The 25,031-nt window shown below is 38.5% G+C and overlaps 1 protein-coding gene across 5 annotated transcripts; it reads right to left on the bottom strand.

Moving 5' to 3' along the window:
• Positions 1-9,973, bottom strand: LOC146491382 (T-cell surface glycoprotein CD4-like). Of its 5 annotated transcripts, XM_085151827.1 has the most exons (5): positions 9,259-9,602; positions 8,451-8,485; positions 6,749-6,852; positions 5,587-5,901; positions 380-4,111 (listed from the first exon to the last, which is right to left on the bottom strand). In XM_085151827.1, exons 3-5 carry the CDS (start codon positions 6,774-6,776, stop codon positions 3,975-3,977), a joined length of 480 nt encoding a protein of 159 aa, XP_085007953.1. In that variant the 5' UTR covers positions 6,777-6,852; positions 8,451-8,485; positions 9,259-9,602; the 3' UTR covers positions 380-3,974. The 5 variants fall into 5 exon arrangements, with proteins under 5 accessions (XP_085007954.1, XP_085007953.1, XP_085007950.1 ...); XM_085151828.1 differs by lacking the exons at positions 380-4,111; positions 6,749-6,852; positions 9,259-9,602 and adding exons at positions 1-355; positions 9,620-9,964; XM_085151824.1 differs by lacking the exons at positions 6,749-6,852; positions 9,259-9,602 and adding an exon at positions 9,620-9,896.
• Positions 9,974-25,031: the final 15,058 nt, after the last annotated feature.

Genomic DNA, 25,031 nt, shown 5'->3' with positions numbered 1-25,031 from the left:
TTTGTTTTTAATTATTGTAGAACAATTTGTGTTTAAACGGGACTTTATTATTCAATCATTCCATTAACTGAATGAATCAGTTAATGAATCAGCTGTTTCACAAACCAATCATAAACAATAACAGGGAATACCTCAAAGACACAGTTTTAAATCTTTTTCAATTTAATTTTCTGAACTTGGCTTCAGTGGGACTGACATCTGATTGTTAACTCTTTATTTAATAAAACACACACAAAACAAATTCACATGGTAAGTGTAAAATATAAATTACTGCATAAACATTTCTCATTGATAATTAAACATTTCCATCGTCACAGTGGATTCAGTGGCTCCTCCTTGTGGCAGGAAACTGTTACTGCAGAACAAAAACACAGAAACGTTTCGTTTTATTGTTTGGTTTTTATTGAGCTTCAGCAATGAACCTGCAAACGTCAGATGTAACAAACACACCAGAATGATGAATGCTGATGAAGTCTGAAGTCATCAACACCTTCCTTAACATCACACTCAGAGTCAAAACAAAGGTTTGAATCCAGTTTTCAGGACAAAAAACAAGCAATTAAATAAACTGCATTAAAAACAACCAGAAACAGGGAAGAAAAGAAGAAAAAAAAAAAAGCTACCAGTTTTTCCTAAATTTCCCACAATGCCTCTGGGTTGCTTTCCACACTTCACACCATGGTCTGCTACAATGAAAAAGACCAGGGTCACATGACTGCTGCGATTACCTTCAGACATCACAGGTACCCCGAGCAGAGACCCTCACCATTCAGACTGTAACAGCGCAGCGATACACAAACACACGGCACATCAGAGCTGATCGATTAACTGATTGGGTGACTGATAGACAGTTTATGTGCGGTCGCAGCTTCTTTGATGGTTTCTACAAGAGAAACACTGTAGCGCCACCTGTGGTCACACCAGAGCAAGCAGTAGTTACACTTAAATGATCCTGGTCACATAACCACGATGTTTTTTGGTTGATTAAGTTGGTATAAGGGAAAAGATCCTGGATTTTGGTTCAGTCTGTCCTGACTTAAAACTGTATGATAAACAGGCTTAAACTTGAGCTGAAGCAAAGAAACCAAAAACATTGGATGTTTCCAAGGCTGTGAAACCCTGACAAATACCTCCATGACACAACAACTAAGCCAAGGAACAAAACAAATTATGAAAACAAAACACTGAACACAACTGATTGGTTTTCATCGGATGACTGACAGGCAGAATTATTCATATTAAAACTTAACACAAACTAATCTGAAAATGACTTAAAGCCAACAAGTTGGCTGAACGTTGTAGTGCCTAGAGTCTTTGTGTAATTAAACAGACAGTTAACTCCACATGTTGATGAAGAAGACTCTAAACCACTGATCTGTTATCATCTGTTATCACTGAAAAGAGAAAAAAAATGAAACAAAAAACTGATACAAGAAGGCTGTTAATCTTAACATTTTGTTAAGATCTCTACTATGACACTGCAACAATTAAACCAGATAATAAATAAACCTGAAATGTTGACAGATAAAATCTGAGGTATGAAAGTTGGGAGTAAATCTTTGACTATGGAAGCAAAACAACTTTGATGCATTGGCTTGTGCAAGAAAACTCAAACTATGATTTGAGGACTGAACCCTGAAAATCAAGCGAGTAAACTGTTGCTCAGTCAACTAATCGGTTAATCAGCTCTTTGTGCGACCTGGGAAGACTCGCACACATCTGCGTTGCAGCTTTTTTGATCTCTCGTCACTTCATAAACATAAAATATGCCGGTAAACAACACAATAAACAAAACAATATATATAAATATATAAAACACAGCAGATCTTTAATAACAGTATTATATAGCAAATGATAGAAGACGCAGACAATAAATCTGACATTTTACTGACTATTCTCAGCACTGATTGTAATAAAGTCATGCTTTTGTTGGATTGTAAATGGTAAATGGCCTGTATTTATATAGCGCTTTACTAGTCCCTAAGGACCCCAAAGTGCTTTATACATCCAGTCATCCACCCATTCACACACTTGTGTGGATTGTGTTGGATGTTTTGCTGTTTTTAGTAAACAGATTATTTTTGACAGTTTTGGGGGGTTGGGGGGGCAACTGGAACATTTCTTTTGAATATTTTGTTGTCAAAAACATAAATAAACTTCACTTTTATATTTTTGTTTTTTTAATCAATAATAAATAACAGCCTAGTTGTAAGTGCTTATTTTCCTTCAACAGTAATTTCTTCAAATAAAAACAGAGAAAAGGTGGCCGATTGTTCTCACATGTATCACATATCTGATACTTAATTAATACATTAAGTATTACATTAATTTGATGTTGAATGTCTTTGGATCAAACGGATGCTTTTTACGTGAGTAATACAAAGACACACATGCAAGGAGAATCACTGAAATGAACACAACCTAAAAAAAAAAAAAAACAACCAAAAACCTTCACAATCCCGGTCTGTGGCAAACATCAGTCTCTATATGGCGTCACTGTGAAACATCCAGGTAGATTAAAGCCTGTTAAATCTGCCTGACAGTGTGACTTCCTGTTTTATTCATAGATGATAGAGAGCACTTCCCTCCTGGCGATCGACAAAGAACGTGAACAATGTAAATCAGCTTTATAAAGGTGTTTTCTGTGGAAGAATTCCAATTTGATCAATATGACTAATATTGGCCCATCACAGAAGTATCTGAGTACAATTATAACGAAACACACACTGAAACTTTAGATGTTAAAGGTCCGGCAGCAATCTCGGAAAGTCGAACAACTTTATTTTTCTGTTTATGACAGTAATCTGGGTCGTATCGATGTTGTTCGGATACTTTTCTTCTTCTGCTGTAATGTCCTTTTTTGGTCTCGGGCATCAAAAGAGCTTCAATAGGGGTAAATAATGACTGGTTTTAAAACCTCGTCAGCTCTCCATAGAACTTATTTTTTATTTATTTAAATGGTGGCGCTCAAAGGTCAAATGCACTGCAACATAAGAAAACATTAACAAATGGAACAAGTACACAAAACAGAAAGGAAATTGAAGAAAACACTACTAAAAAATAACTTTGTGAGGTTTTTTTTTTCTTTCTTTTATTGTACTTTGTGTGTTTTTGGAGTACTTTTCTACTTGCAGCTGTTTGACCTTTCAGGGCCACACTCAGTTTTGAAATCATTGAACTTGGAGGCTGACCTGACTCAGCGGACGGATATCAGCCAGGAGACTGGTTCATCAGTTTTTCAGGCATTAACTAATATTGGCCAATATGGATACTTACAGATTTTGGAGGTTATTTCTTTGTTTTCCAGTAACACAGCATGAAGTTAGCACTGAAAAGCAATGAAAACACCATCTGACTCCAATCAGATCTAAACAGGACCACACCGATATCTCTGGTGTCATGACACAGCGTGTCCAGCAGGGCAGATGACTTGATTAGCAAGACTAAGCTAAACGACTATCTTTATAACTGTCAACATACATGGAATAACATGACAGCCCGTCTTTAGGAGACTGTTTATAAACTGATCAATTTAACGTTGATGTCATGAACATTAGTGCAGCGAGTTCATTCATGTTTGTTTTGGAGGGCTGAAAACAGGTGGAGGTGGATGCAGCGGGTGAGTCAGAGTGTAACAGTCGCAGGTGGTTTCGAGCTGAGGTTTAGTTTTTAAATTTTTCTGTCACCTGATTGGAGGATGAGTTACATCAGCACACTGAACAGACTAATAAGAAATGCCTCAGGGCAGAAGAGGCATTTTTCAGTCGTCTGAGCTGAAGGATGAAATGTTAAGACGATAGCTGTATATAATGACGATAGATGTATGGATGTCAATAATTCAAAGCAGCTCCATCATACATTTACCAGGTTTAGAGCAAATATGGAAAAGAAGGGTTTTACTTTGTTATTTTTAAGGTATAATCTAGTTTTTGATTAAAGCTAAACCCAACCTTAACTCAAGTCTGTGCCTACTTTCAAGAGAAGAAAAGCACAAACAGAGCAGGACAGAGGAGAGTCAGGTGCTGCAGGGAGGAGGTTACCGCTGCACCCCGAGGCAAAGCAGTCACAGGAGGCAAAGGACGTGGAGTCGTTATTTTAACGGCAGGCTTCTCTGCAACACAAGACAGATAAACATCAGTTTAATCAGAGCTGAACGTGTAAAAAACACTTTTTTCTTTTTAAGGGAGGAAGCCGCTGTTGGCCTAAAAATAAAGATGCTTTCTGTTACTTTTTTTAAATTTTAAAGTGCAACTTCTTAAGTGTAGCATTTGTAAGTTTGCTGGGAAGTAGCGCAATCTTTGCTTTATGCTGTCAAATCAGCCCAAAGTCAAATCCGCACGAGGCACACCTTAGTGGTTCAGTAAATTAGCTGTTCATTTTAGTCAGTGTTTGAGCTCTAGAAGGTCTGTTTCCTCTTTTATCCTCTCTGTTTTAACACTACTGCAGCTTTGTAGGTGATGTAATGGTAAATGGCCTGTATTTGTATATCGCTTTACTTTGTCCCTATGGACCCCAAAGCACTTTACACTACATTCAGTCATCCACCCAGTCACACACACATTCACACACTGGTGATGGCAAGCTACATGTATGTTGCTTCTAAAAACACGCCTGACAGTTGAATACTGAAATATTGTGGGCAGATCAGAAACAAACAAAAAACGGAAAAAATAAAGCTAATAAAATTATTTTCTTCCTCTTGTAGTGCTGCTTCAGATTTTAGATTCAGATTTAAGTTTTTGTTTTCACTTTTTTTAATATGAAAAGTGAACAATATTTAAAAGGCAAACACGACACTGGAACTCTTTAAAGATTCAAATGTGTTCACAGGTGTAGGTCCAGCAGGTGGCAGTGTTGCAGCACAGAGCCACTGATGGGGCTGCTTAATAGTCTGATAACCACACTCATGTTCACCTGCAGGAGACGGAGGATATTGTTAAAAAGCCTCTTAAATCTGAATGAAGTCTGGTGCTGTCTGAGCTCAAGTTTCACCTGATATTGACCTGCTGCACAAACCACAAGCAGTTGAAAAGGTTTTTATCCCCATACCTGAGCTCACACTCACTGATCAGGGTTCATGCTGTTTATCTGTGACACATGTAGGGCCACATGGATGCAGCGGATTCATAACGAGCCCTCAACTCCAGCTTAGACTCGATTTGATATTGTTGCGTTGTTGTTGTTTCTGCATCAATAAAACTAATGGTGTCCAGCTTCAACACTGCAAGACACCAATATCATTGTAGTGATGTCATAGTTTTATAATGTGGAAAGAGTCAGGCACCACAACAACAGGATAATAAGAGTTGCACACTAGATTTGCAGCACGTGTATTTGTTCAGAGAGAAAATGGATTAATAAAGAGGATTTTTGTGCAGCAGTCAGCTCTTTGTGAGCTCGAGACTTCGTCGCCACTTACTGTGAACAGTTTCTGCACTGAATTAGATCTAAAGAGGAAACGTGTCCTGATTTCTATTCACTAATCACAGCAGCATGATAATTTTCTGCACTTTTCAAAGACTCCTGAGCTGCTGCTGCACAAACACTAAGGTGTTCCTAATAAGGTGCTCGTGCTGCTGAACTGACCTGTGACTTTCAGAGTCATCTTGGTCTGATAGTCCACTTTGGGGATGTCGCAGTCATACGGGCCAGCGTCGTCTGCCCTCAGGTCCTTTATGAGGATGGAGAAGTTTCCAGTCTCATATTGATTTGGAAAGCTGAACACGCGACTTTTGAACTTTGAATCTATTTTATCCTCTCTGCCGTTGGAGATGTCCAACACAACTTTGTCATCCTTGTCCCTCCAGAAGGCGTTGACCTCCTTGGGCAGCTTTTCAGAGTAAACACAGGGCAGGAGGACCTCACCCCCGATGAAGCCGGTCCTCACAGACTGGCTGCTGGCTGCAGGACGACAGGACAGGTGAGTTACAGATTACCTGTGCACAGCTCTGTGCTTTAGCTCACTGTTTAAGCAACAGACTAAAAAACTTAATGTTCCAGTTTTTCTCTGGATAAACTTCTGTCCTCTGAACCAAATCATCACAAGCCAATTTATGGAATCAGTCTGTTGTTTGGAAAAACCTTAAACACATAAAACACTCACTGGATGTTCTCCTGCTTAGTAAACCCTCATGAATGTCTTTAAATATGCAGAGGACTGTAAATTTTTACTGTGATTAAAATCTGCCACACGATGATGGGAATACTCGGTAATTGCTGCTGCACTGTGTAATTCATGCTCAGTGCTGTGAGTGAGTGACCTGCAAACATCATGTGACTTTGAGCACACGGAAAATCTCACAGCAGAGGAAGAACATGAGCAGTATTTTAGCATTAATTAATCGGATTCAGCTGTAAATGTCTGTCCTGAGACTCTGAGGGGCCGTAAACTGAAGCCAAGAACAGCTTCCCTCTTTTCCTAACTGTAATCCAAGTCCTTCATCAGCTAAATACTTCACTAAATGGCACTGAATGAAACTAGAAAATAATTCCAGGCAACCTGCTTACATTATAAAGGTTAATTCATTTGTAATAAATCCAGTCATAAAGACGGTAGCAGGATCCTGATTTTCTGCACAGTCTTTAGGGTTTTTTCCATAGTACCTACTGGGACAGGCCCAACGTGGCACGACTCTTTTTTCCATTACAATCGAGTACAACCTAAAGCACATCGGGTTGTTATAGCAACGTAGGGAAGTGTCTTGTGACGTCATTTGTATGCAACATGGACGCCGAGGTGATGGTATACCTGATTTAGGTGAAGGAGACGCTCTCATGACTTATCGAGTGACGCCACTGATTAGCCAACTGATGGCATGGAGTCTGTTGGACGGTCTCAGATCATTTGGAACCCTAAAAAACCATGTCGTTAGTGACTCTCTGGCCAAACTGCAGCCTCTTTGTTGTGTGCATCACTGTATGAAGAAGTGATTGTGTATCCACAGTATCAACAGACTCCCTGCTCATCTCTGCTCTTTGCTCACATGCAAACATACACTAACTAAACTGGATCTAAATCCTCTTCTGTCCACAAAGGGAACAACAATTGCCAAGCTCAGAAATTTTCCACTCTTTCACATCTTCCACTTCCCTGTCTGTCTCATGCTGCCGTACATGCAGGTACCACAATGAGACGAGCCGTTTACATTCAGAAAATGACTACACTGGTCAGTAGGAACTGCCAACTCACTCAAACTGCTCTCTAATGACTGCACAGTTTTACTTTTGGTTTATTTTGGAGGGCCACACAGACTTTCCATGGCATGCTTCTCATGTTTGTTCAGCTCACCTGATGCAACGCAACAAGAACATGAACAGCAGGAAACCAGAAAGAGGAAGAAGATTCACACTTGACTAGGAACTGAAACCGCAATACTTAACCACATAGAGCTGTCTTCTGCTTTAGGTCTTATTTTTGGTGGAAATATTTAATCACACTGTGTTTAAATATCTTAAATTATCCTGACACACAAGGAGAACCAACACTGAATCAAAAAAAAAAACTACACTGAGGTGAGCGAACACGCCGAGAGTCTCCAATTTGAGACAGATCCGTTAATAAATGTCTTCACTACTGGCTAGTTAAAATATGAAATAAATATATAAATTAATAATAATTCAAGTGTTGAAGTCCCATATTTGAAAATAAAAAACTTCAAAAGCAACTAGTGACAATTTCTGAATAGTATAGAGCTATATTTCACAGAAATGCAACATTAAACTAATGTTTTCATTTTTGAGACCGAGTTTGAAAGCAGGGACATCGCTCAGGAGTAGTCTGAGGTAAAGCTGACTGATGAACTTAATTCAGGCTAGGTTTAAATATACAAAGAGGCATTAAAACTGCCACAGAGTAGCATTTTCATGTGTCACAAATCTTGCAGCATTCACTCTGGCTGTCAGCATGCTGACCGTCTGACCCCTGCTTGCCTGTAGCCATCATTGCATTACAGTTAGAATCTTGACTACTGATCACGCCGTTATGTATTGGCCTCTCACATTGACTTCTCACATGAAATGAGCAAGTAATCCACTTGTGAAAATATGCCTGTGTTTAATCTAACCCCAGACTCTTTTTCTATTTTCTACTGATGTTTTTGCTTTTGTGGTATCATTTGTCATATTTGTTCGATCCAGCACTTAGCAACAGTTAACACTGTTTGAGACGTTAATATTAAAGATGCAGTCAGATTTTCATGTGTGTTTGTGAGGGAGGGCTGAATGTGAGTGGATCGGCCTTTAAAAAAAAATGCATACCTGAAGAAATATCTGATGTATGAAACTCTTGTGTACTGTTTGTTTGTATATGTGTCTTTCTTGCTGCTGTTACACCCAAATTTCCCCTTGTGGGACAATTAAAGGATTATTCTATTCTAAGCTCAAACTTCACAGAAGTCATGACATCTATCCAAACTTTAGACTATAAAAAGGTTTTTTTATGCTAGACTCACCCACGCTCAGATTCCACAGCAGGAACACAGTCAGGCTGTGGAGACAAAGAAAGACACCCAGGTTTCAGTGTAACTCCTGTGACACAGCTGATGATACTGAAATCCAACAAATCCAGGAATGTCAACGAGCAGGTCCAGTGAAGCTCAAGTGCAGAAACAGCAGTATTGAGTATTTAAACGAAAATTCAACGAAGCATTAGAGGTAAAAACATAAAATGAAATAGCATTTTAATTATGTAAAATCCTTCCAAAGTAACACTTAAACTAGATTAAAAGTAAAAGTCAAAAGAGTGGACTCGTCTTTTCATTTTCAAGGAAAAACGGCCAAAAACGTGAATGTTAAACCTTCGTAAATTATTTTCTTGGTGTTAAGTTGGGCTTTTTTTTTAATTATTATTATTAAGAAAGGGAGTTTTAAGCGTAAATGAGAGAAAACTGAAGTATTGTCTGGATTTTTTCACAGTTTTTAAAAATCGTGATCCGGGGTTTCACCATGTGTTATTTAGCTATAAATGTTATCTCGACATGTTTTTAACTTAAAACTTAAAGACGATGGAGTGAAATGAGTTAGGGGAGAACCAGCAGGAGTTAAAGCGGCTCCCTGTGAGCTGGTTATATGGGGAGAAGCTCGTTTATCTGCAGTTAATTCAGAGAAAATCTGTTTGTCTCGTTTGACTTCTTTAAAGTTGGCCAGTTACCGGAAGTAGCTTAAGCTAAAAGAAAACGGCTAACGCTGAACTACGTAGTTAGCCTCGGTGACCCATCACACTCATTTTGTGGCCCAGTCGTTGTCGGTTTCATTACTGACCTGATTAAACTGTTCATGCCGTTTCTTTATCCCTCCCAGATGCCCAAAATAAATTTTCTATTTACTTATTACTTCTAGTTTTCCAGCTAGCTAGACACTCCTGGCTTACGTATCCCAGTAAACGGAAACCGAGAGGCAGTCATTTCCGCTTTAAAAAGTTCAGTATAATAATAATGCACATACTATGAGAAATACTTTTAAAATATATCTCGGCTGTGTTTGTGTGTGTTTACAATATTATTTCAACCCCCCAAATTTAAAAATCCACGTTTTTTAAGCCGTCTGCGTCAAATTTCTGCTAAATTGTTGCGATTTGTGCTCCGAAACTCCAGAATAAGCAGATTTTCCAGCTGTAACGCACCTGTCACATATTCTGCAACTGCCTGACATCAGTGAAAACACCATGCGCACAGGCTGAACCTCCTCATGCTGTCTTCTCTTTCTCCTCTTGCGCCTCCTCCAGCACTGGTGTTGCGGAGACTTCTGCAGCCGTGTCCATGTGTGGATGGTCCTCACTGAGCCTGCGTGAAGGGAGAAAAAACAGAAAAAAACTTCAGTGATTACACTTAAACGGAAAAACTGTTTAAATAAAGTTTGTTTGAAAAGTCACGGAATGTGCAGGGAGACAGAATTTACTGCAACACCTCCTCCCGTTTAATCCTGCAGGTAGTTTCCTGCTGCTCACAATAAATAATCACACTAAAAACAAAAAACAAAAACACTGTTTTGATGCAAGAATAGCTTCAATGTTTCTTTTTTTTGTCTCCACATATTTATTTACTGCATATATATATATATATATATCTATATATCTATATATATATATATATATATATATATAAAACTAGTATTTATTATCATGACAATTGTTAGGCTGCTGATGTAAATTGATTCATTAGTGTATATTTGACAAAGAATCTGAATCGACATGTCTCACTTTTTATATGGCACGAATCAATGTGTTATTTTATCAGGTGGCAATATGTCCTAGTGCACAAATGGACAGTGCAGTCAGAGGGGAAGAGCCAGGGCCAAAGGTGAGGCACATCAAGCACATAATAATACTTTTAATCTGAGGATAAAACGCATGTACTGAGGCTAAAAGAAGCTTCAGTGCTCTCAGAAGACTAAAAAGATGGGTGGACGTTGAGTTGTTGTGTGGGACAGCAGTAGTCCATGTCTGTTGCTGTAACAGTAGTTCATGTTTGGAATAAAAAAATCCCAGCTCACTGACTTGATTGGGGCAATAGTGCCTAAACTGTTGCATCATTTTGCTGAGAGATCTTTTACTTTGTGGTCATCTTAGATGAGTAGTTTTATGGACAAAACCCACCAGGTCATTCAGTGTTCCCTTAGTGCTATTGTATATAAGAGATGTTGGTGTACTATAACTGAAGTAATGTTGTTAAGTCCTTAAAGTCATATTCTTTTATTGTCATGACTGTATTTGAAGCTATTTTTTATATTTGTATGATACCTGATTTATATGAAATATGGCTGAAGTAAACTAAACTCTAAAATACTTAGTCAGTCATTTGTTTAATAGTAATTTAACATTATATAATTCAAATGTAAAACTATGAATTGTAATTTTAAATGGTTTAAAAGCATGTAGAATAGCATATGTAGGCAAGTATATTTCTCCTTTTTTATCAAGAAGCAAAGACAAAAAGGGGGAAAAAAGAAACAGGGCAGGGTTCGATGGTTGAATCATCTGTCCCCACCAATGCCAAAACCAAATCTACGCCCTTGCCTGGGGGACTTTTAATAACTTTTATTTATATCGTGTTGTGTTTTTCTTTTCAGCAGAGTTTCAGCTCGTTTGGGAGCTGGTTAAGGAGGAACTATGTGGGAGCTGTATAATTTGGGGAAGTAAAGTTTGTCATTTTATCTGTAGTTTCTGTGGCTGTGCTTTGCTTTCAGGTCACTAATTATTGCAACAGTGATTTTTATTTGTACTTTATCTGAGCCCTGAGAAAAGAGAGTTCACTTCTGTTCAAATGAATGCCAGCATTGCTGAGCAGCACGGTTTTGTGGACCTCGGCTCTAGAGATCGAGAACTGAGCCTTTCTGTTTGTTTAGTTCAACATCCTCAGCTTATGTCATAATGCTTCTTTAGATGATGTTCTTGTTTATATGACCTGCGTAGAACAAAAGGCTCAGAGCAGCTTTTAATGATGTTATAAGTTTAGACTGAGCGCAGTCGTTATCAGTTCTACTTCTTTTCTTGACCCCATTGCGTTTTTCCACTGCAGGCGTTGGCGTGATGCACGACTCGTGAAGAAAGGCGCGTGACTGGTCTAGGAAAAAGCAATGAGTCAGAGAATAAATGACGTGACGTTTTCCCGTTTGATGTTTCTGATTGAATTTTCTTTTACACAACCAACATCATCATTTTGTTTGCATTGCAGAAGTGAAGTTTATGAACATGATGCAAGAGAAGAAAATCTCCAACTCAGTTATTTCTAAACCCTCATTCACAACATCAATTACATCAGTATGTTTTATATTCAGCTACATTTTTAATTAGTTTAAAATCTAATGATATGAATCAATAATGTATAAAATACACATTTTTTTATTTTTATCTATGATGCTTTATTGTTTAAAATTTTCATAAAACATTATAAAGTATTATTATGATTTACTTTTTGCAACATTTTACTCATAGAATAAACATTAAAAATCATTTTATCTCAACACTGAGTCTCTGTGGTTTTTTGTGATTAAACCAGAACCACATGATCCCAACATAATGTTAATGATATCTGCACCATATAATATCAACCTGCTGGTGTTCCAGTTTAACTGGTTTTGGTGGTAACTGTTTATGTTTGTTTATATTGTCCGTGTATCCGTGCCAATGTGTCATAGGTTGTGACAACACCTCTCCAGAAATAACAGTAAACAAAGGTTGCTGTGTCCAGTTCATGCAAATCTATATTTGTGTTAAGATCGTAAATCTAATTATTCCTCTGACTCCACTCGTACCACAAACCAACATTTTCCTCTTTGACACCACTGATCAACCATATAGATACACTTCTGCACACATCCTGTTTGCACAGCTAGTTGTTTAACACCACGCCCATATTAGCTGTGGCATCGCTTTGTAGAAAGCAGACAATGCACCTTCAGCTTTTCTGCAGAATAACTTAACCTGAGATCAAATTCTGATCTGTTTCAAGATCACAATACAGTTTAGAACACCTGGAATGTGAGCAGCGTGTTGGATTTACTGTTAGTGAAATCCAAACAGGTCAAACAATCATTAAGGAAACACGTTGGCTTTTAAAGCGCTCTGTAGTTGTTCAATGAAAGCAATACATGTGGGAAATAGGTACGGGAGGTTTCTGGAAGTCGGTATTTCAAAATGGTTACCTTCATTCTTTAATAATAAATGTATTAGCTGAAGGTTCAGGTGCCTCCCTTGGGTTCCATTTCACTGCATATACAATAAATGTTTCCATATTTCCTGTACATGCATTGCGACTGTCAGTTTCACTTGCTACCAAGTTAGGTGTACGCTTGGTGGGAACTCGTTCTGCTGGATCTGCATCAGAGAACCATCCACTACGTGTTATTTATTAAATTTATTTTTGCCCCTCCTGTATTTAAAAGGGTTGGGCCAGCCTTTTGTTTAGAAATGCCCGTTTCTGATGCCAAATGCTTCCAACTATGGTAGGAAAAAAAACCAAAAAAACTATCTACAGCTGAGGATCACGGGGAAAAACCTGACACACCTTCGGCCTTCAGCCTATTGTTGAAGAATAAGGGTGGCCATACCAAATATCGACTTTCAAGCTTTTTAGAATTATACAAACTCTGTTTTTGCCTTAAATACCGGATTTCTGTGCATTTTTGAACATGCTACAAAGAAAGCAAAAGTGCTTGAGACTTTTAAACAGTAATATAGGGTAATCAGGGAAGTGGGAATAGCTAGGTAAAAGACACAGGTACAGACAATGTGTGAAACTCAAAGCAAAACACTGGAGACAATCAAGTAAGACAAAAATCCCACAAGCAATGAACAAAACAAAAATGAAGACCATCATAAAGACACAGGTTAAAATAATAATCTGTATTCTGCTGAAACTCTTCAGTAGAACCAAAGACTGAAGAATGTAACAAAGCACTGAATTCACAGCAACATCAAAGGAAACAACAGGAACACCCCGACACCACTGTGGTAGCAATTTTTTTTTGGCCTGAAACAGCTGTAAAGACATGTGTGAACATGTAACCTGTTGATCAGGTTTTTACAGTCATCTGGTTTATAACTGTCATGTCTTTCACAAAGCTGAACAGTTTGTACTGATGAGGATGTGTATGGATGGCTGAAGAAGGAATCGGCCACAGTTTTAGATGTGAACACTTAGCAGTTGTGTCGATCTTAAGTATGAACATAACACCGTTGTTTGACGTTAGTGAAGTGTGAGATGTTTGATTTTTATCTTAGCAAGTCAAAAAAAAATTCTCTCTCCATGTCAACATGTCAAGTGTTAACAGGTGTTGTTCAATGTTTGTTTGGGCGAGTTGTTAAACCGCTGCTGTCTTTGAGCCAAAAAGAAAACTACAGCTCGGAAAATGTGTTTGAAATTAAAGGCTTTTGTTAGTGTGAGAAAATTACTTGAATCTGGCACAGAAATTTCCCTCATCATGATTTCATTTCTTATTCTGTTTTTCAGCTCACTGGCTTTTATTGTTGGTCTTAGAGATTTCATTATTTCCTATTTTTATTCCACTCATGTGTATAATTTTAATCATTTCATTATGTGTACACTGGGGTAATCTAACACTTTGAGCCAGAATGAAGAGTGTTGTAGGAAGGCTTTGGTTTAAATGGACCAAACAGGATTTTTCTTCTATCAGCACTGGTGATTGGCACTGTTGCCTTTCTGTGTGGAGTTTGCATGTTCTCCCGTATTTGTGTGGGTTCTCTCCAGGAACTCCGGCTTCTTCCCAAAGTCCAAACGCATGCAGTTAGTGGGGTTAGGTCAACTGGTGATTTTATATTTCCCAAAGGTGCGAGTTCGAATGGTTGTCTCGGTGTGTTAGCCCTCAGGCTGGCCTATGGAAAATGTGCCCTGCATCTTGCCCTATGGTAGCTGGCATATGCTCCAGGCCACTACAACCCTGATAAGGATAAGCGGAAGAGGATGGATGCATTTTCCTTTGATTTTTGTTTTTTTTGGTCATTTTATTTATATTGGTATTTCTGAGCCAGGAGAGGGCCATAAACCTGGCCCTGACAAGAGATGTGCGTTTCTAAGTATAACAGCTCGAGCATTTAAGTGGATCACATTTCATTTAAGCAAATAAACAAGAGACTGGGTCAGAAAAGTGCAGCAACATGTGTGTGTGTGTGTGTTTGCACAGCTGTCTGCAGTGGCCCACTCTCTTGTGTTGTTGCTCCTGTTGTGTTGAGCTAATTGGATTAGTGTTTAAATTAAAGGATTTACTTCCTCGGTCTGACTGGAATCTGTCCCAAACTTCTCCAGATGTTAACACACACTAACTGTCTGTTAAAGCACTCATGAATGTAACATTTAAAAATGCCAATGCGATGGAGAGCAGAAACTGAACTGTGTATGAAGATTTATGTGGGATGTTGGGGGAAATCTTATTCTAAGGTCACAAATGACGTGTTACTGTAAAGGATGAAAAGGATGATGCAAGCATGAGCTGAGCATGACAACATGTTTTTTCCTCCCTTTGGTTGGTAAAAGGTCTAAAGTTTCTTAGGAGAGTTTTTGCTGAGGTCAGCTGGAGATGAGAGATGCAGATTTACCACACTATGTCCATCTTTTATACAGTATGTGCTACAAAGTCTACAAGGTGCAGACGGAGATGGATGTACTGGACAAAAATTGAAAATGATGCTGCTGGGTGAAAGGAAGAGAGGAAGACCTCAGAGAAGCTTCATGGATGTGGTGAAGGAGGACACGCAGCTGTGGCAGAAGAGGGTGCTAGGTGTAGGCTGTGATGGAGACCCCCGTGGTGACCGCCAATGAGAGCAGCCGAAACAAGACAAAGAACCGTATGTGAATTACAACTTCACTTTTATATAAAGAAAGAAAGGGGGGATCGGCTCTGAGTGAAACTTTAGGAAACAAAATTCTGTAAAATGCTTGTATTTTTTGTGGAAGGTAACAAACTTTTGGGTAAATGGCATATTTTTGTACCATTAATGGAAATTTCCATTAATAGTAAAAGCGTAAACTATTTAAATGATCATTTATGGGCATTTCCTGTCATTGTAACTCATTAGAAATACTTCTTGATATCCATAAGCATGTATTTCTATAAAATTACTACTTAATATGCATTTAGGCCAAAATATTGTTAAATTTAAAATTCTCAATTCGATTCTTCTTAGTACACAACAACAACAATTGTACATTGTGACTTCAAAGTGTTTCTTCAAACAGATCATTCAGTCCGTCAAAGTTTTTAATCACTGACAGACTGACCTTTGAGACTAACAAAGCAGGGCTGTTTTGTTTATGTGGAAAAACTTACATACTCTAGTGCTTCACTACTAAATAGTCTGGCAGCTGTAATGGTAAAGACGTGGAGTAGTTCAAAAGCAAATGAGAGCACATCTCAATAAATAATACATAATTAGGGGTCGCTCAGTTTGGGTAGCTCTATCAGTAACAGCCTTCTCAATGCATAGCAGTCCATTAAAGAGCACATACAGCAAGTCGGATCAAGTCGAGTTTTATTGTCAACCCAATAAAATACACTCAAGTATACAGTGGGACGAGATATCGTCCTCCTGGATCGAAGGTGCAAAGTGTAAATAATACAAATATAAATTCAAATATACATATATACAAATATACAGAAATAAGATAAGCTAAGAATAAGTGCAGTAGTATTATATTTGAATCTAATAATAATAAATAAATACAATAGTACAAAAAGTCGAATAGTGCAATACAGAATAGTGTAAGTCTTGGAAGTGAGATGAGACAGGTCCTTAAAGACAGTCAGTGATCAGTGTCAGCTTCTCTGAGTTGATATCACCACTATTCATCAGCAGCACATTTTAAAGCTCGGTTTTTAAAACCTTGTGATGTACAGCCCAGCAGCTCACGGTTTGCCAAACATCAAATATTTAATCAGGTTAGAAGCTAATCACTCTGAGGCTAACATCGATTGAATGAGTACATGAAGCTGAGAATCAGGAATTTTGCAGACCATGCAGCAGTATATTAATGACTAACCTCGTGTTGTGGATGATTGTCTCAGGTGTTCCCATGACTGGACTTTGGTCTGTTTTATGCATGTTTTTCCTGCCTTGCGATCACATTTTTCTCTGTTCTTCAGGGACTCTCATGTTAACTTTTATTGAGTGGGGAAAAGTTAGCGCTTATCCTCTAGCTTCACTGTGCTAATGTGTTTACATTATTAGTTTTTTGTCTTCATTTATACCTGAAATGATAGCAGAGCTGTACATAATTCTTATTTTGAAACTAGCGAGCTAACTCCCTGCTAACTTCTAACTCCATGAAACCTTATAAATCCTGTTATCATGGATGTTATTGTTGTTAAACCTGTTATTGTTGGTATACACTGATCATTTTATTAAAGATGACAGATTTTAAAGCGTTTTTACTCTCAGGCGCAGTGTTTGTTTGACTTTGGGAACTAAAGAGGAGTTTGTATCAGCTAGCATTATAAGACGTAATAGGCAGATAATCATCTATAAACTCAATTTTAGAGTTTATCTTTAATGTCAGATCAAGTGTGGCCTGTGTGTTGCAGTAGCAAGAAAACACATTAAAAGTATGAGGTAGTGAATACATCAGAGAGGTGCTTAACAGACATTTGATGTGTGTACAGCATGGATGGATTTCGCCACAGGACTGACTCACAGATTCAAACCTAAACATAACAACATCAATTATTTATACCTCTCATTACGTCTGAGCACTCCTGCAGCACTGTATGAATGAGAAGACCTATAAAATGGAGCGATCGTGGCTCAAGAGTTGTAATCGGAAAGTTGCCGGTTCGAGCCCCAGCTTGGACAGTCTCGGTCGTTGTGTCCTTGGGCAAGACACTTCACCCGTTGCCTACTGGTGGTGGTCAGAGGGCCCGGTGGCGCCACTGTCCGGCAGCCTCGCCTCTGTCAGTGCGCCCCAGGGTGGCTGTGGCTACAATGTAGCTGCCATCACCAGTGTGTGAATGTGTGGATGACTGGATGTGTAAAGCGCTTTGGGGTCCTTAGGGACTAGTAAAGTGCTATACAAATACAGGCCATTTAAAATGTTACTTAAATAACATGACATTTATTTAAATCAGGTCATGTCCTGCAGATAATTCAATAATAACATGTCTTGTTCACGTTCTCACGATATGGCTTCCTGTCTGCATTTAAACTGTAGCCACAGTGACCAAATATGTAATACCAACACACTCACTACTTTGTCTTTTTTTGTACACTTGCCAAATAACAGTTCCCCCAGAACTCAGAACAAAAAGGTTTTATTTGCATGTAGTCAGTTCCTGTTTGGTAATCTAGCAACTGCCAATGGCTCTCTGCACCAGTATTCACACAGCTGTCTCTTTTTAAAATGTTCAAGTAATTAAAAATAAATAAATAAATAACCTGGGTTACGAAAGCAGAAGTAAAAGCATGCTTTTTGCTGCTGTAGCAAGTTAAAGGGGAGCTGATGATAAACTGCAGTTAAAGGCTGTTTTTTTTTTCACTGAATTTCTGCAAAAATTCTTAGAAATGTCACTTCAAAGTGACACATTTATGCTGATGCAAAGTCTGAAAGGATGCATTGCCAAGACAAGAAAAAAAGTGCACACATTTGCACTGAATGATCACCAGCCGGCTGTCTTTTTGTATGGTGTGTTTTATTTGTGGAAAACTCAAAGTGGCTCTCTAAAATCTGCTTCTCGTTTGAGGAGCTAATTGAGCGTCAGTGATGAGACCACAGCGTGTCTTATTAACACCAAACACAAATGAGCAAATAAAAAAAAACAGCATAAACGGTTGCATTTGCATGCTTTGTTGCAAAAACACAAATGTTTTCTTTTTGTTTATTTAAGTTGGTCTGAGACTTTCTGTTGTGGTCTATGGTAAGATAGTCTGCATTAGGTTGTAATTATTTTATGACAGACTCGGTGCCTACTCCAACAAACACACACACACACACACACACACACACACACACTTTGCTCTTTATGAGTAATAACCATCTAAAGACGGAGACGTGATGTAAAACCACAGCACAAGTGTGTGTGCACTGCTGTAAGAGGAAAGGAGGCTTTTGCATCAGACAAGCATTGTAGAACACACCCTTGTAAAAAAAAAAAAAAAAGAAAAGAAAAAGAAAAAAAAAGCCATGCACACTAACACGTTTCACAAGAAAGGAAACAAATGTTTTTGTGTAAAAGTTGCAAAACAGTTCAAAGAAACTGAGTCAGTAAAACATTGAGAGGACAACACGTACACCTCTGTAATTTTGGTTATTTGGAGCAATTTCAATGAAATGGATTTATCAGAGCCAAAAACAGACACAACATGTTGTGATTTCTTTTGCTCTGGAGTCATCCCGTACTCTGAGGAATATCAGATTCATGATGCTGGGAACAATCTACATGCTACTATGCAGCCTGTATAACAGAGCTGCTGATGGACATGCTCAGACATGTTTTGGACAGCTGAACAGTTACAATGTACAGAGTGAAAACAGTTGAGCTGAGAGTTCATTCTCAACAGTAAACATGTCTGAGTGTGAGAGATAGCAACAGTGAAAGGAACATTGAATTTAAAGCAAAGTCACTTTTATAGTGTCACCGAAAGTGATGTGAGGAAAACAGAGGGATATTTTTTTTATTCCAGTTAATCTGAAACAGCAAACCCATTTTAGACCATGAACTCACCAGCAAATTGTTTACTGAGGCCAAGCCAAGCGTTGCTTCCCTACAGACCTCTGCAAGACAGGAGGCCTGGCCTTGCTTCACTCTGACTAACTTTACCTAATGCTAACTTGTCTTTTGATGTGACCGAATTGCTCTTTCATCAGATATAATGCTGTCTGAAAGTGAAAAAGTGAAGTGTCAAAGTACAAGTTGTTAATGTGTGAGAGGATTTATGGTTGAACAAGGTGTTAGTCATTTAAAATGTAACTCTCAGTGAGATGACCCAAAGTCTGAGATGAAGATGTGTAAACTCATACTTTAGGTTCAACGTGAACATTCACGTGGTTACATCATAGCAACGGTGATAGAAGCAGGAAATAAGAACAAGGCTTTTATCGTGATTATAGTATGATCTACAGTGCATCGTGAGCTTTAGAGGCACATCCCTGCCAAAACTAAATGGATAAATGTGCTACTCGCTTTCATACAACCACATCTGGAAGTCTTTTCTGGTAACTCAACACCTAAGCCAGGGGTCGGCAACCTGCGTCTCCGGAGCCGCATGCGGCTCTTTAATCCTTATATTGCAGCTCCGCGTGGTTTGGGAAAATAAATTAGAAGTATTTAGCTGAAGTGTATTTTATTTATGTTAGTTATTTTTTAACTTGTAGTTCTAAATTGGAAGATTATTGTGATATTGAAATACAAAAATAAAATTATATTCTATTACTTTTTCATCGCTCAAAATAAGCGTCACACTCGCGGAAGCCGGTGTACCCGCGGAAACGCCGTGCATTTATCGAGACTTTCAACCCCAGATAGGCCAATTATGGATCTTCGGATCCACATTATGTCAGCAGCTGTTCTCCACTGTGAACTATGTTAAAAACAAACACCGCTCCCGCCTCACAGATGACAGCTTGCAGTCCTGCGTAAAGATGAAAGTGACTTCACTGTGCGCAGAGGTTCAGGAGCAGAAGTCCCATTGTAAACCTACAAACCTACAGACCCGACGATGTTTCCATGAACATGCTTTTCAGCATCTCTTTATTGACCACTTGTATGCATACAGCTGGCTGTAGCTTTTCAGCTCACAGCCCGACACAGACCAACACAACAGCACAGACGATAAGGTGGCGAGGCGTGATTGCGGGTGCCGCTCACGTGCGTCCGACTCCCCTGCAGCGGCGCTGCAGACCACGCCCGGCCACACACATTAACCAGGTAAAATACATATTTAGGCAGAATTTTGCAAATATCTGTTTTTCATTTTTCAGCAGCATAGTGCTTTTTTTCTAATTATTTTTTGAAAGTCAGGTCAAGGCTCCAAAAGCCCAAAGGCGACATAAGGGTGGCGGCTCACAGCAGTTTTTGTTTGCTACATGGATCATTTTAGTTCAGCTGGGTGTCTGTCCTTTTGTTATATTTCCTTAAGAGTTCAAAATGTGTTAATTACATAAATACAATGTAATTTTCTCTGTAGCACTTCATGAATTTCATAAGCAACACCTTAGTTGTTTACACAAAGCATAAAGGTAAAAAACAATATATACAATGTTATCTTCATTTTAGATGTCAAAAAGTATTTGCGGCTCCCATTGTTTTCTTTTGCGTGGTCCAAATGGCTCTTTGGGTCTTAAAGATTGCTGACCCCTGGCCTAACAGTGTTACTTCACAGATTTTTGGGTTTGGGTTTCTCAAACAAACAAAGCCACAAAGGGAAGCTTACAGGAGACTAAGAGTAAAAGAGGTCACAAGATCACAGAGCTCTCACACAAAGTCACTGTTTCATCACAGCACAAGAAACATTTTTTGTCACCTCTCCGCTGCTGTGCGGTAGTGCGGTGGCTAGCACTGTTGCCTCACAACAAGAAGGTCCAGTTTCATCACCTAGGTTGGCCTTTCTGTGTTGAGTTTGTATGCACCTTGTCACTTGCCCTATGGTAGCTGGGATAGGTTCCACCCCCTCTGCAATCCTGATAAGAGGAAGAGGATGGGTCGTAACAAACGAATGAGCTAGTAGCTATGAGACAATCGTTTGCCATGTAGCAACATGCCCAGCACTCTGTTGTGATCAAGCTTTTCTTTAATCACATTTTAAAACTAGCACGGGTGCCTTTCCTGTCACAGCCCCAAGCGAAATAGAGTCTCCTCTTGGGACTGAACCAAGAAGCATTCATAATTTTTGACAACTGCACTTTACAGCCAGAGACAAATTTTTTAAACAAGAGTAAAAACAACTAAAAACAAACAAAAACAGCACACTTGAATGGCTGCCACCTTTGCCACAGAGCCAAGATCTGACATTGAGGTCAGAGGATTATTGAATACATTAGAGTTTGAATAAAAAGAACAAAAGTAAAAGAAAGAACCACCCAGATTTTTGTGAATGGTGTTAGGGGAAAATACTGGCCTCCGGTCAAATCTGAATGTCATCAAATCCAGTGTGGTTGGGCTGGAAAAACAGAAACAATCTCCCCCAGGTTTTCCTGTCTCATGATACAAAAACAACAAAGTTTAACTCACAGCACTGGCAAAAGTAGGCGGATATCTGATCAGCTCAGTTCTTAAATCACATGCTGTCTCTGACTCCGTAATGTCATACCACCTGCTGCTGATTAGTGTTTTTTGCAAACACATTGGGATATAAGAAGACTGGAAATGCTCTAGTACAGAGTCATGCCTCTAAATAAAGTTAATCTGTCTCTATCCTTTCTGTCAGTGTCCTTTGAAGCACTGAATGTATGCAAACTATGATCACAAAGGCAAATATTTCTGAACAATGAACAGTCACACTGATCAAAGATAAGAGCCCAGCACCGGTACACAGGTGTGGTCGGGTATAACTTACAGAGGGAGTACAACAGGAAACATTATGACAGCAGGAACATTTGGTTAAGTGAAAGTGAAGTTGCATGTATATTTATGTTGATTCTCACTCTTGTGAATTCACAAACCAAACTTCCAGCAGGTAAAAGTTCAAATGAAACTACAACATGGTGAGCTTTATTCACAGCTGCTTCATTGGCAGTGTGTGAAATGTTAACATTAACAAATGCTACTTTCTTGATAAGATACAGAGGCTTGGGGCCATGGCTGTTTTCTTTAGACATAATGTGGACCTTTGTTTTCAGGCCGAGAGCTGAACGTTGAACTAGGAGTCAAACAAAAAAACGACTTGTCAAACAAACGACTCGACATGAGGTATTGTTTAGGTTTTATCCGATACCGGTGCCAAACCGGTACTTTTGAAACGGTGCCGGTGCTTAAACGGTGCTCAAACCGGTGCTTAAAGAATGGAGAACACAAAATTGGTCCAAAAACCTGTAACCTACCATCATGGCACCGGATACCGGTACCCATCCCTAGTCAGTACTGATAACAGCTTCCATTATGTTCAGACATAACGCTCTGTGGGTCCACTGGAAATAAGGCAATCATAGCACACTAACACTAATGTACAACATCAGCTAATTCCTGCCTGCCACTCATTTTTCAAACTTAGCTTCATTTGCGGATTCTCTCTCCGATCTTACAGTCGATCTCACTTGCATACAGTAGCTGTCACATACATGATCATTTTTCATTTTTAACTCTGCAGGATGTCGAGACAGAATGAGACCAAAGTGGCCGAAAGCAACAGAAGCTGGTGTGAGAACAGATGAGACCTGATACCAACGATCCTGTCATACAAAAATGACCATAAGTTTTCAAACACTGCTTTAGACTCTACAACACAATTTAATAATCCCAAAGAAAATACAGGATCTGGGAGAGTTGTTGGAGACGTTATCAGATAATTGCTGTGTTTTTGCTGCTCTTACAGTTTTCAGATACTATGAAGGGGTTTTTAACTTCAATTGGGTGAGTCATACCACATCCTACTGAAAAATATCCCAAGAATACAAACAAAAGTCAGTCTCAAGTCGTGTGATTATATCAATATCAATTGTATTTCTATAGCACATTTAAAAGCAACAAAGTTTACCAAAGTGCTTCACAATTAAACATTTTTCATACTTTCACACTCAAGTGAAAAAAAGATTCAGACAGAAGGGCTTCACGCTTCAATACATTTTTTGCTACATATCAAATAGCTGACACCAGCAAGTGACACAGTCTAAAGCCAGAATCGGGTTTTTGTTCTCCAACCAACTCTGATCATCAGTGTCCTGGTATTAGTGATGGGATTTCCGGCTCTTTTTAGAGATCCGGCTCTTTCGGCTCGGCTCACTAAAAAGAGCCGGCTCTTTCGGCTCCGAACCGGCTCTTGTATATATAATACAAGAGCCGGTAAATAATTAAAGCAACAAAACGGTTGTTTTGTTGCTTTAATTATTTAATCATTAACAATAATATAAAATTATGCAGAAAAGGAATTACTAATGTAAAAAAGTGGTTTTATTTATATATGTTTATATATGGCCCCTAGAGACAAAGCACGTACAAACTCTAAAGCATATACAAACTCCAAAAAGCACGTACAAACTCCAAAACACATTTCTAGCGTTTACTGAACTTCCAAAACAGAGCTACCCAGATCACTTAAATTACACAATTGAAAACATGTGTGTATTGTTTGTGTATTTATAGACAAGCACTCATATTTATTCAAATAATTTTAAAAAAAAGTTCATTTACCCGTTACTACCACACTCCAAATCCGGTTGTTGATACTTCCTGGCTTGTGTAGCCACTAGGTAACAAAAGCTCAACACTGCGCCCTAGCATCCTGGAGCACTTCTGTTGTCTTTTGTACGTGCTTCTGAGTTTTTACGTGTTTTGGAGTTTTTACGTGTTTTGGAGTTTTTACGCGTTTTGGAGTTTGTACATGCTTAGGAGTTTGTACGTGTTTTGGAGTTTGTACGTGCTTTGTCTCTAAGGTCCACCATAAATATACTTTATTTATTCACTCCACATAAAATGTAATAAATAAATCATATAATACAAAAAACAACTATTTACATTTTAAACTTTTAACTATTTAAATTTTCAGCTTTTTCCTTTTAAACAAATTTAACGTGAAACAACACAAAACACTGCAAACCACAACACAATTAAATATAAATTAAAATATTAAAACAAATAGAAGATGCACATTCTTTTCTAAATTTACCTGTATATTGTTTACATGTTTGAAATAAATTACCAATCAAGCAATCAAACTGGGTACAGTTTTAAAGAAATGTTTTTCGCCCCTAAAATTTTCATATGGATATCTGAAACTCAAACCCTTTGCCCCCTTGCTAGCCACCTCTCCCACATTGTAAGAGACCTTGGGGTACTCTTGGATAGCTCCTTCAAATTAGAGAAACAAGTTTCTACTGTGGTTAAATCCAGCTTCTATCAGCTATGTCAAATTTCTAAAGCTAAGCCTTTTCTTTCCCCCAAGGACCTTGAAAAGCAGATTGCATGCATTCATTACCTCTAGACTGGAATATTGTAACTCTCTTTATTTAGGCCTCTCCCAGGTGTTAGAATGCATGATGATATGACTCCGGTTTTAACTAACTTACACTGGCTTGCTGTGAAATTTCGCATTGATTTTAAAATTCTTTTACTCATAAAATCTTTAACAATATCGCGCCTAGCTATTTAACAGAACTTCTGCATTTGTATAATCCTTAAAAAGTACTAAGATCTTCAAACCAGATGCTCTTAATGCAACCTAAGTCTAAACTGAAAACCAGAGGTGATCGTGCCTTTGCTATTGCAGCACCTAAACTGTGGAACAAACTCCCTACTGCCATTCACACTACTGAGTGACTATTCAGTCTTTTAAATCTCGCTTAAAGACTCATCTTTTTACCCTGGCTCTGACTTAAGACAGTTTGACTATCATTTTGTGGCTTCTAAGATTGTCTTGTCTTGTGTTCCTGTTTGGTAAA

This window comes from Neolamprologus multifasciatus, chromosome 23, assembly GCF_963576455.1.
Source record: "Neolamprologus multifasciatus chromosome 23, fNeoMul1.2, whole genome shotgun sequence".
Taxonomy (NCBI): Eukaryota; Metazoa; Chordata; class Actinopteri; order Cichliformes; family Cichlidae; genus Neolamprologus; species Neolamprologus multifasciatus.
The sequence above is the reverse complement of the archived record's forward strand: the minus strand, read 5'-3'. Positions and strand labels throughout refer to the sequence as shown.

Coding starts and splice junctions, on each gene's coding strand:
- LOC146491382 (XM_085151825.1), bottom strand. CDS start 9,663: ATGGTGTTTTCACTGATGTCAGGCAGTTGCAGAATATGTGACAG. Junction 8,486..9,619: donor AGTTGCAGAATATGTGACAG/GTGCGTTACAGC, acceptor TTGTCTCCACAG/CCTGACTGTGTTCCTGCTGT. Junction 5,902..8,450: donor GCTGTGGAATCTGAGCGTGG/GTGAGTCTAGCA, acceptor GTCGTCCTGCAG/CCAGCAGCCAGTCTGTGAGG.